This window comes from Cynara cardunculus (genome assembly GCF_001531365.2).
Source record: "Cynara cardunculus var. scolymus isolate 2C chromosome LG 10, CcrdV1, whole genome shotgun sequence".
NCBI lineage: Eukaryota > Viridiplantae > Streptophyta > Magnoliopsida > Asterales > Asteraceae > Cynara > Cynara cardunculus.
The window spans coordinates 2,036,726-2,049,549 of NC_037537.1; the positions used below are offsets into that span (position 1 = coordinate 2,036,726).

General features: G+C 33.5%; 3 protein-coding genes across 3 annotated transcripts; 2 read left to right on the forward strand and 1 right to left on the reverse strand.

Moving 5' to 3' along the window:
• Positions 1-7,509: 7,509 nt before the first annotated feature.
• Positions 7,510-8,158, reverse strand: LOC112520461. The gene has a single exon (XM_025128863.1). The coding sequence runs from the start codon at positions 8,109-8,111 to the stop codon at positions 7,617-7,619; it is 495 nt and encodes a 164-aa protein (XP_024984631.1). The 5' UTR covers positions 8,112-8,158; the 3' UTR covers positions 7,510-7,616.
• Positions 8,159-10,372: 2,214 nt separating this feature from the next.
• Positions 10,373-11,812, forward strand: LOC112519145 (zinc finger MYM-type protein 1-like). Its single transcript, XM_025127130.1, has one exon. It carries the CDS (start codon positions 10,373-10,375, stop codon positions 11,810-11,812), a length of 1,440 nt encoding a protein of 479 aa, XP_024982898.1.
• Positions 11,813-11,866: 54 nt separating this feature from the next.
• Positions 11,867-12,776, forward strand: LOC112519146. The gene is made up of 3 exons (XM_025127131.1): positions 11,867-12,201; positions 12,295-12,640; positions 12,711-12,776. Exons 1-3 carry the CDS (start codon positions 11,867-11,869, stop codon positions 12,774-12,776), a joined length of 747 nt encoding a protein of 248 aa, XP_024982899.1.
• The last annotated feature ends 48 nt before the right edge of the window (positions 12,777-12,824 follow it).

The window sequence follows — 12,824 nt, forward strand, 5'->3', positions numbered from 1 at the left end:
TTCTAAAATGCTTATCAAATCATATAAAAGCAATACATAGTCAAAGATCTAAACACTCACCTTTTAAAGATTGAGAATCAAAGCTTTGGAAACCTTTTCTTCTTCTTCCTGTGCAATCYTATTTCTTCAGAGTAAAACTAAATATGGTATGTGTTTTTGTGTGTGTCTTTTACTTCATAAAAATTATATATATATGCACCACCAAAAAGRAAAGTGAGGGGCGGTTCATGAACCGACTCCCCCTCTTTTCTTATTTTTTTTTTTAAAATAAATCCATACACACATATCCATATCATACACACATATATATATATATAATATATATAAACTTGATTTAATACCAGAATATTACATAAGCCCATATATATATATATATATATAGAGAGAGAGAGAGAGAGAGAAAGGTGGGTGGGTTATTATGCAACCATTTATATTTGTACAACTATTACAACTTAATCTCAACCGTCCATTTAATTTGATGAATATGTGATCTCATAAAAGTTTAGATTGTTTCCTAATATAAAGTATTGATCATAATTAATTAACCATAGTCATATTTCATACATAATAACATCATAATAAATGAACTTTCATCATTTCCATAAATATCTCAATTGATTGGGTTGCAATGATTGTACAAATATGATGGATTGCATTTGAAATGTAATATATATATATATATATATATATATGTGTGTGTGTGTGTGTGTGTGTGTGTGTGTGTGTGTGAGTACACACGCATACAGGATATTCCTTGAGAACTCTCTAAATCGTGAGATCTTTGAGAATCAGTGCATCATCTCATATTCTGTATGAATTTCTTCCATATCTTTTGCTAGACATTAATGTAGTGATTAATATATATTTGTTTTACAATGTGTTTGTTTCACATATACTCGGTTCACTGGACTTTTTTGTTGTGTGAGAAACAAAAAAATACATGTAAAAAAGTTTCACATTATGAACTAAATACATATAAAACAAATATATGTTAATCAATACATTAAGTAACATAGAAAAAAGATCGTGTGCAACAAAACCATTAGTTAGAAGTTATCACGAATCTAATAAATTTTGGAGCTATCAAATGATTAAGCCTATATGTGTGCGCGCACGCGCATGCCCTGTTATTCATCATAAATGTTATAACATATTTATCATGAACATCTGATTCGTGATAAATAACACGTCCATATGGAAGTGTAATTCATTAAAATAACGCGTCCATATGGAAGTGTAACTCATGATAAATAACATGTCTATATTAATCATGAATGTGTTATTCATGATTAATATTCAACCTAAAGAATGACACTTGGTCCATTGTGAGTGGTTCTCAAGGTGCTGATTAATTTTAGGTTTCAAATGGAACTTCCCTCTATATATACACGTAATATATATACACAAAAGGGGTTCAAACGAGAACAATGATCAAACAAGAGAATAAACTATAACCACTTATTTAATTATAAGATATTTCAAATTCAATATCTATGTATTTCTTGATTTAATAAATATTTGATATCATATTTATATATTTCTATTGAATCATGAATAATAAACAATATCATATTCTGTTGGAACTTGGTTTATACATCAGTAACGTTGTCTGACACAGAAGCCAAGATGAAATGCAACTCACTTAATAAACATCGACCCTTGAGTATTAAATGAATCATCTAAGAGTATGTGTCTTCGTATGTGGGTGTTCATAGTGGGCTTTTCTTGACTTAAATGTCAAAGATTAGGGCTTTTGTGGTCTCAAAGCTTGATCGAGAGGTGGTAATGTGCAAGCAAAACAATGACCAAAGCAGATTTACACGCGACTAAAGTTGCACAAAAACTCGCTTAACACATTGGATCAAAGATGTTGGGCTCTTGGGATCTCAAAGCTTGATTAAGATTGCTCTTGAACTGGTTGTTGTATCCCCTAGATAGACTTGATAACGGAGAAATTTCTGTACTAGAACACTTCTTGGTGCAGGCCTCAATCTTTTTCTCGATTTTGCAAGAATCTACCTTATCAAGTAAGGATTTATTATTGTTTTCTATCGATTGTGTGTTGTACACATGTTGTTGTTCTAGAATTTATACCATAATTTCTATTTTTCCCTGCAAAATTCTTATATATATGCATATTTCTTCAAGTGATTAATTACTCATAACAATCTAAGACGGAAATTTGTTGTGAAGGGACGGATCAATCACATTTGGTAAAACGTCATGTGGAGAAACCGGAGAAATTCAAGGGTTCGGACTTTCATCATTGGCAAAAAAAGATGTTGTTCTATTTGACAACACTTCGTCTCGCTAAAGTTTTCACCAAAAAATCCTTTGGTTGGGTCAGACGGGTCTGCTCCTACATAGACCAAGTGACCGCTCATCAAATATCTGTCGAGATTTGGAGATCAAATGAGTATAGTTGCAGAAACTATATCCTCAATGCAATCAACGATTCCCTCTACGTATATTCTACCTCCCGAATAGCAAGGGAGATTTGGTAATCCTCAGACGCCAAATGCAAAATCGAAGTGGCATGCTCCAAAGGTTTGCAGTGGATTTTTTTTTTGTTGCCTTTTCCTGATAATAGACTCAAAACCGGTGGTAAAACAAGTGGAAGAATTACAAGTGCTTGTCCAAGAACTCGAGGTTGAAGGTATGTTCTTGAATACCAACTTTGTGATCAATTCAATAATCGAGAAGCTACCTTCATCTTGGAAGAACTTCAAACTATATTTGAAGCATTTGACAGTGGAGATCATATTTGAACAATTGCTCCTCAAAATCCGAGTGGAAGAGTTGTCATCCTCATTTACCATGGAAGACTCTCCAACTTTATCATTGCTTTTACCGGATAATATTTTTTACCCTTGTCATTTTCATCCGGAAAGATAAATGACCCGGTAAACACTTATCAGATAAATGTTTAATAAACAACCCTAAATCTTGTCATCAAAACGCACCATAACGAATTATTTAAAACCATGTTCTCTTCTTCAATATGTTTATATATTGTAAATGTTCTAATCTTAAATAAGCCATTTCTTTTAATCAATCCAATATATGGTGATACTTTGTTGTTAATCCTAGCTTTGTGTTTTCATAGAGATTAAAGACAATTAAAAAAATGGTTGCATTATCAGCCAACAACCACTTGCATAACGAAACAAACGTTTGTTTTCAACCGGCACCTATCTTTGGCATCATCTGCAGCTTGCACTTTTAAACTTTTATCCCCGTCATTAACAATAAATGCTCTTATGACGATAATCCCTACTCCATTTAGACGGGGTCTCTTTTCGGGAACTAATGTATGTTGTCAACTATATCTGGTCTATTTATATATATATATATATATATATATATATATCATATTTTGAAGGTTATTTGCATGATTTATGTACCTTTTCGTTCCCTTTTTCATTTCGTGATTTCAATTGAACAACCTTTATTTATTTGGATTACAAGACAAGAACCTTTTAACTAATCATGATATGATGGTTAATGTTTTAGATTTGACCAATTTTGGCGAATCTTCACAATCAAAAAAGCCTAAAGTTAACTAGAAAAAAGAAAATGAGGTGAAAACATTTAACGAATCTTGTTTGCATGAGATCTCCGTAAATGGACGAGAAGAAGGTAGCCTTAAGGCAGTTTCTTGGAAGAATGTAGCAGAAGTGCTACAAAAGAATCATAATTTTGTTGTTGAACAACGACAAATGAAAAACGATTATGATTACCTCAAAGGAAAGTATGGAGCATGGGCAAAGTTAAGAAACAAAACAGGTAATGTTTATGATGCATCGACAAACATGTTTAATTTGTCAGAAGAGAAATGACAGATAGAAATGAAGGTCACATTCTATCTTTTTCTGTTTTGAATTTTCTTAAATTCTTCTTTTAGATATACTTATAAATCTTCTATAAACCGCAAAACAAATTTGTTGAGAAGTTGCAGATTGCATCTCTTCCCTTTGCTCACCTTTGTATTCAATTGTTTGATGGTGTGGCTTCCACTGGTGTTGGAACTTGGGGACCACCTGCTACTGTTCCAAACCCTTCTAGTGTGACACCTAAAATTGGTGAAAATAAAACACACAAGACTATTATGATCTAACACAAGAACCACTTTCTTCAAAAGAAGACATTGTTTTTCTTTCCCAACCTCAAATGAAAAATCAAAGAGGAAAACAATATTCGGTAAATTAGGATGATTTAGCAAGGGTTGTGACACATGTTAAACAGATCTTGAACAAACCACCGGGGGAGGATGAGATGGATCATTGCATTGATAAGTTGGAAACACTTGGGTGGGAGCAAACTGCATTATATGACGTAGCACTTTACATATTCAGCCAAAGCATCGACTATAAGAAAGTTTGGTTATGCTTGAATGAGGAGAGGTGTGAGGGGTGGGTTAAATTTACAGGTGGTAAGCTTGATCTATTTTAGTTTGGTGATGTTTTGTTCTGTTTTGAACAATCTTTTTTAGACGATCTTTTTTAGGATGTATTATGATTGATATAATATGAATAAATGACTATTTTAATTTGGTGGAATGTTTGTTTCAAGTTATTGATTTTCATTTTTTTATATTAGTTGTTTAAACTTGATGTTATATTTATAATATCTTCAAAACATAAGTGATGTTATTTTGTGTTTTATATTTACAAGGTCATACATGGATGAAAATGAAATTGTTCTGATTGTGCTTATTATATATTGGTATTTGAGAAGAAGAGCTTCAACATGAATAGAAAGGGTGAGAGATAACATTTCAGTTTTACAGGACATGCGTATGCACAAGAATTACTAAATCGATCCAATATGTAATGTCATGAATTGATGTGTTTATCTTATGATGCCTTTATAATGCTATGCGATGATTTTAAACAAAAAAATTGGTTGCAATCAAGTAGGCAAATGAGTGTTGAAGAGAAGATGGCGATGTTTTTGACAATTGTTGCTCACAATGAACGCTTTAGAATGGTTAAACGTAGATTTCAACACTCTACACATACTATAATTTATTGTTTTCACGAAGTATTGAGAGGGATGATGGAATTCACAAGAGAGGTAGTAGGGCCAACATCGATTAATGGAACACCAAATACATCACAGAGATTTAGGCACCTCAAATAAATATTTTCGGTATGATTTATGTTATTGATTTGATAATTTCTAAACGTTTTTTTATATTTTTTACAAGTTTCTTATAGTTGATGTTTCTTAAAGGGGGTTATAGGTGCATTAGATGGAACCCTGATACATGCAAATCAACAAACAAGGTATAGAGGAAGAGGAAGAGGGGAATGCTACCAAACTGTTTTAGACATTTGTGATTCTAATATGATATTTATGTTTGTATGGGCTGGATGGGAAGACATTGCACATGATTCTAGAGTATTGAGGGAAGTTGCATTTAACCCAACTTCGGGATTTCCGTTTCCCTCATCAAGTAAGTATCATTTTCTTAACATAAAAAGGTTATTATTAATCCATATTTTTTAAGTTGTAGATATAATTATAGATAAATGTTATTTTTGTGATGTCGCATATAGTTGTACCGTAGATTTATGATTCCGTGTTGCAATACGATGTATTAGTTAGCAGATTTTCGACGTAGACATGCATTAACAAATAAAGAAATGTTCAATCATGCTCGTACACAACTTAGAAATGTTATTAAGTGTGCATACGGTGTCTTAAAATCAAGATTTCCAATCCTGAAGCAATTGAATCCTTATCCTTTTCCAATACAGAAAGATGTGGTGATTGTTTGTTTCGCGATTCATAACTTTATAAAGAAATGCAATATACAAGACCATTTTTTTGTGGAATACGATAAGAACACCATGTTTACCACCGATAAAGAACAACATGAAGTAAGCAATGAAATAGAAGTTGATCAAATGCAGTGGAGTTCTCAAGACAACAAATATATGACTAGTTTGCATGATCAGATTGCAAATCAGTTATTGTCTAATGTTTCAAATTAAGATTTGTGCGACAATTATTATGTTTAAATTCAATTTATTTTCCTGTCTAAATATATTTCAATTATGAAATTCTGTAATTTGTCATTTCAACAATTATTCATACATAACATTTGGTAAATAGTTGCATTAGTTTAAACACTTCATCACATATAGGGTTATAATGGTCATCTTTTTTATTAGTCAGCATCAAATCAAGAATATTCGGTAAACAATTTTTTTTACAAACAACACTTACTCCAGACAAAAAGATACTTACTCTAATTAGACATCTTATTTCGTACCACGTTTACCAGCTATTCTTGATAAACAGCCCTTAGATCTTGATTTGATACTATGTGCATGGGAGAATTCAAATTTTGGGGTATCCCAACATAAGAGAATAACTATTGTATATTTCTTGGTTTCCCACTTTATTTTTTTAATTGTTTTATTATATAGTTTTTAACACAATCATACAAAATACATCTAATTAATTAAGTAATATTCACATTTCAATTTAGAAATAAAACTTAATGAAGTTAATCAAACCGTAAGAATGTTGCATACGATGCTATTTTGATGGCCAAAATAAATTAAAATCCTGCCTGATAAGTTTAGTGAGAATTGTGACTTTTACAGTTGAATGCTTAACTGAGAAGTGTTTTAGTAAACTGCCCAAAATGGATTCAGACATTCAGTGACGTGTTCAAATGGATTCAGATCACGACGTTTATATCTTTCAGGCAGGTAACGTCGACTGGATTCACCCACCAACACTTTCTTTTGCCCATCTTGGTAAAATTCATAAATAGATAATTCATTAAATATAATTATAAAATATGGTTAATTTGATCAAAATATGTCGCATTTTCATGCATTCTCATATATAAACAATGTATTTAAACATCTGAAATGTTACATCTAAAATATCAACACAAAACTGTTAAATAATAATCGAATCAAATAACGTTGCTTAAACCAATTTGCCTCTTAAAATAATCACTACATGTACTTTTCACTACAACGAACGTGGTTTTATAGGACGCTCATGTTTAACTGTCTTAATAAAATACTTTAGGTGACTAAAGTTTTATATGATCAAACTATAAAACGTCATATGTAAAAGTGTTACAATAGATTTATAGGACGTTTTTGGACATTTTAATAAGTTTTTTATAACGCTATTAAAATAAAGTGTCATATTAGCAAAATCTTATAGAACACTTTTGAGAAGTATTCTATAATTAAACCTATCTTTTCACAAGACACTTTTTTTAAAAACAGTGTTGTATAAAATAACTAATATGTCCTAAAAACCTGTTGTAACACTTAAAAGCGTTTTATAAACATATTGTAACATTTTTAAATAAGACACTTTTTGGTAAACTAAAATACTGTAAAATATTTTACTATAAAACCAAATTTGTTATAGTGTTTGTGCACCATATTGGGTCGCTAATTCATCGTCTCGGTTTTAAATCAAGAATATAAATTTAAAGATGAAAATAAATATATACGAATTTGACCCAAAAAAAAAAGCACCCAAAGCTTAAAAAGGTATTGGAATAAAACGATAAATCAAGAAGCTTTGTAACCCTAATTAATAAGTAACTATGAAATATGAATGAGAGAATTGATTTAGGAATTATCACTTGTACCCTCACAAATACTCTCCAAATGAGGTCTCCACACCCCGGCACGCCCTCTCTTCCGATCCCTTTGCGTAGAAACGACCTTCTCGGACAAAATCTCCGTCAAATAACGATCCGATAACGAACCACCGTTATCATTGTTCACAACCACTACCTCTTTCTTCTTTTTTCTGATCTTGGAACGAGGAGGAGGAGGAGGAGGAAGAGGAGGAGCTGGCATGAGAAAGTAAATCTTCCCGCGCCTGAGCTCAGCGTCCGGGGGAAGAATCACGATCTCCGGACAACTGACTCTTCCGTCATCAGTATACGATGGGAAAGAGGGTTTCTTGAGGACATGTTTCGGGTATGCTTTCATGATGTCGGATGCGTAGACCGTGCCACTGATTTCCTCAACGCGGCCGTTGGAGTGGACGATTCGAACGACGTCGAGTGATCCACAAGGAAGAATGCATGATATGCAGCATTTGATGGTGTTCTTCATGTTGGTTATTTAGCAATGGTTTTAGTCATGGGGAGAAAAGGGTGAGAAGATAGAGAGAGAGAGAGAGAGAGAGAGAGAGGAGTCTAATGGCAAATGGTTATAGTTAATTCTTTTTTTTTTTTTTACCAAAGATGATGATTTTGATATTATAATGCAAGCTTTTTAAGGTGGTCCCTTTGAATTATTTTCTTTTTAATTTATCCAATTCTCCTGCTCTTTAAGGAATTAATTAATAAAAGTTACTCATTCCTTAAGAATAATTGAAACTAGTGGAATATCATTTTTATATGGTCATCATCCTTAGTTGTTTTCCACAAATAGAATATATATATATATATATATATATATATATATATAGGGTTGGGTTGGGTTCAAATAAAACCCACTCAATTTGTAAAAATCGTTTGTATTAAAAAAGTGTCCTAAAAACTTGTTAAAACATTCAAAAACGTTTTATAAACTTATTGCAACGCTTCTAGATCGGATCCTTTATTTTATTTTTTTTTCCTATAAATTGAGTGTCATAAAATAGTCTATTAAGACGTTTTAAAATTGATGGTATTTTATAAACCTAATATTGTTATAGCGAATATAATTACCAAATAAAAAGAGATTGAATGATTCAGGGGTGTTTGTTGATTGGTCCTAGTGATAAGTAGGATCATTGTATGTGTCCCCAAGAATGGTGTGAAAAGGGTTGGAGGCAAATGGGGTGGCTCATGCAAGGCCATGATTGATATCTGCCACAGTGGAGGGAAGTGAGCCACGTGGATGAATGGTAAAGAGACAGGTGTCAGCAGTCGGTTAAATGATGGGGGTGGGGGCAAAGTTGTTGGGTGTTGAAGTGGAGAGAAATAGAAATAGAAATGGAAAAAGGGGAGATCTGGTTTAGAGAAGCGATCGCTTTTTGAACATCTCAAAGCAAGGTCATGTGGGTGTAGCTTTCATTGGAAAGTGAAGTGTGATGGATGGATGGATTTCTCTTGTCCATTGTTACTTGTTTTGACTTGTAGTCAAGTGAAGCTACTTGTTGGCTTTTGCTTATTAATACAATGTCATATATATAGAGAGAGATGAGTTGGTTATTATATAACTCATGACATTTGTGTAATCAATACAACTCAATTTCATTTGATTAATATGTGATTTCATAGAATTTTTGATTGTTTCATAATATAAAATATTGATTATAATTAATGAACCATATTCATCTTCTATAAATATTCAAATCATAATAAATGAACTCTCATCATTTCTATAAATATCTCAATTTATTGGGTTGTATTGGTTGTTCAAATGCGACAGGTTGTATTTGAAACAAACTCTCTCTCTCTCTCTCTCTCTCTCTCTCTATATATATATATATATATGTGTGTGTGTGTGTGTGTGTGTGTGTGTAAATTATTATATAAGAAAGAAAGTTATGATAAAAAGTATAATGATAGATCTGAACCCTTGATCACTTTTAATCACATGTCCATTCATGAATTATGTTTTAAAAAAGAATTGATTCGGTGCATCTCGGTATACCTCATTAGTGTTGACCAGGGGCGGATGGCCTATTGGGCTTTTAGGGGCCCTGCCTTATGGCTTTTTTTTTCTAGATAGTAGGATATGTTTGGTCCATGAGCTTGTAGTATACACAAAAATTGGGCGGCCCCTCCACTCTTGATCCACCGACATCGACGAGAGTACGAGAACAAGACGACAGTGAACATCGACGACGACGACAGGCAGGCCGCAGGCGGCGAACGACGACAGACAGGGCACCGACACTCAGTCCTCCCGCCTCCGGCAGTGCTCTTGACGACAGTAAGTACTTCTGTAACCTGTTCTCTGTTTCGCCTTACGTTGGTGGCTTTTGTGATGGTGGCAGCATCACCGATGGTGGTGTTTTACTCAATAAGCAGAACATACAGCAGCATTCCCTAGAACCATTTATGTGGAAATTAAGGTCTAAATTTAGGTGATTTAGGTCTAGATTTATGATTAGGTGATTTATTCTGTACAATCGAATCTTAACTGCTCAATTTTATTGTATGAAATTTGTGTTTGTTCTTTTGTGGGTTATCCGTTATGTGTATGTTGTTTAGTTTGATTTTTGGTGTATGATTGTATGATGCCTGCTATGAGCCAATATGAATTGAAGTTGATCGAGGCCATCTATTTGTCTTTTTTTTTTTTTGTACATGATGAGTTTTAGATTGGTCCATGGTGCTAGCTTGAAGACATTTACCTTCTTTATTGTGATCATAATGTAGATGAAGATGAAAACTCAATCTACCATTCATGGGTTTTTTAAAAGAAAGCATGCAAATTCTTCTTCTCAATATCCCGAAGAAACAACAAATGTAGATAATACCCCTGCATCTAGTATTCCGCCTATTGAAAACCCTTGCAAAAAAGCTCAAATTGAAAGTAAGGATATTGATCTAGGTACACTAGAACGAGACCCTGCTTTGCGTCATCAAGTTTATGATTATCCTATCAATCAACAAGATACAATTCGACGAGCTTACATGAATCTTGGTCCTCTTCAACCTACACTTTCTATGTTTCCAAAATCTGGACCAGAAACTCATAAATGTAGCTTTCAAGCTTCTTGGTATAAATTACATCTTTGTATTGAATATTCAAAGACCTTGGATGCAGCATTTTGTTTCCCTTGTTATTTATTTAACAAGCCATCTGGGTTTGGATACTATGATCAACAAGCATTTACCATAGATGGGTTTCGAAATTGGAAAAAAGTGGGTGGGAAAAAATGTGGCTTCTTAATTCATATGGGAACCGATTGTACATCTTTCCACAATGTTGCACAAAAGGGATGGGATCATTTATTTAAGGCGGCGCAAGATATACGAAATGTATTTGAGAAGTTCACAACTGAAGAGCGTGAGAAAAACAGATTAAGATTAACGGCTTCTATTTATTGTGTCCGTTGGTGTGCCTTTCAAGCAGTTGCATTTAGAGGCCACAACGAAAAGTCAGATTCGGTTAATAGAGGGAACTTTCTTGAAATGTTGGAGGCACTTAGTGAGTTTAGCACTGAGCTTAAAGAGTTATTTTGTCGTGCTCCTAGATATGCATCATATACATCACCGTCGATTCAAAAGGAAATTTTGAATCTTATATCAAATAAGGTGAGACAAATGATTTGTGAGGAGATTGGTGGTCGAAGGTTTTGTTTACTTGTTGACGAAGCAGGGGATGAGTCTCATAAAGAGCAGATGTCTCTTGTTTTGAGATTTGTTAATAAAGAGGGCTTCATTATAGAGCGTTTTTTTGGAGTTCATGTACGTGACACTACAGCACAAACGCTCAAGGAGGGAATCTATTATGTGTTGTCACATTACAACCTTGATGTCAAGTCTATTCGTGGACAAGGGTATGATGGTGCAAGCAATATGYGRGGTCARTTCAAAGGTTTGCAAGCCTTGATTTTAGAAGATTGTAAATACGCATATTATGTTCAYTRTCTTGCTCATCGGTTGCAATTGGCATTAATGGCCGCCTCTCAAGGAGTTGTAACACTGTGTAAGTTTTTTACAACATTGTCTTTTGTTGTCAATGTTGTTAGTGCTTCCTCTAAACGCACCGACCAACTACGAGATGCACAAATCGAGCAAATTGCATACTTGATTTCTGTTGATGAATTGGAGACCGGTAGAGGTCTCAATCAAATTGGTACATTACAATGAGCCGGAGATACTAGATGGAGTTCCCATCTCAGATCAGTTTCTAGCCTAATCAAGATGTTCAGTCCCACGTGTGAGGTTTTGCTCAAAAATTTTGAGGAAGGAACTGGGCCAATCAAAGGAGATGCAGATTCGGCATATGAGGCTATGATGACATTTGAGTTCATATTTGTCTTGCATCTTGAAAGAGAAATAATGGAGATCACTGATTTACTTTGTCAAGCTTTACAAAGGAAAGATCAAGATATTTTTAACTCATTGAAGTTAGTTGCATCTACCAAATTGTTATTGCAACTAATGAAAGATGAAAGCTGGGATGTTTTGCTTTGCCTTGTTAAGTCATTTTGTCAGGTACATAACATAATGATCATACACTCGAACATCGTTATCAAGTAAATCTTCCTAACTTGTCTTCTTCTCGACTTGTATTCTTGTCAAGTACGTAACATAGATATTCCTGACTTGTCTTCTTCCTACTTTAGCAGAGGGAATCGAGCTCGTAATGAGTATAGTGATCATACACTTGAGCATCATTACCGAGTGGATATCTTTTATGAAGCAATTAATTGTCAATTAATGGAATTAGATCATCGTTTCAGTGATGGTTCCATGGAGATGYTTYRTCTTGCTTCAACTCTAGATCCTAAAAATGTGTATGAGACTTTTAGAAGTCTTGATGTAAGACAACTAGTAGAGAAGTTTTATCCTGAAGATTTCAGTGATCATGAGAAAACAATTCTGAAAATGCAACTTCAACATTATGCTATTGATGTCGTTCAACATATAGATTATAAGCAATTGACATCTGTTGCAGAATTGGGTCAATGGTTGGTAAGGACTAGAAGAGAAATCACTTTTGATCTTATTTATCGATTAATAAGTATATTACTTACTCTTCCAGTTTCTATCGCGACAACAAAGAGATCATTTTAGCATTGAATATTGTGAAAACAAGAATACGGAATAAAATGGATGATGAGTTTCTAAATGACTCGTTACTTTTGTTTATCGAAAG

Excerpts from the sequence above, each read along its gene's own strand:
- LOC112520461 (XM_025128863.1), bottom strand. The coding sequence starts at position 8,111 with ATGAAGAACACCATCAAATGCTGCATATCATGCATTCTTCCTTGTGGA.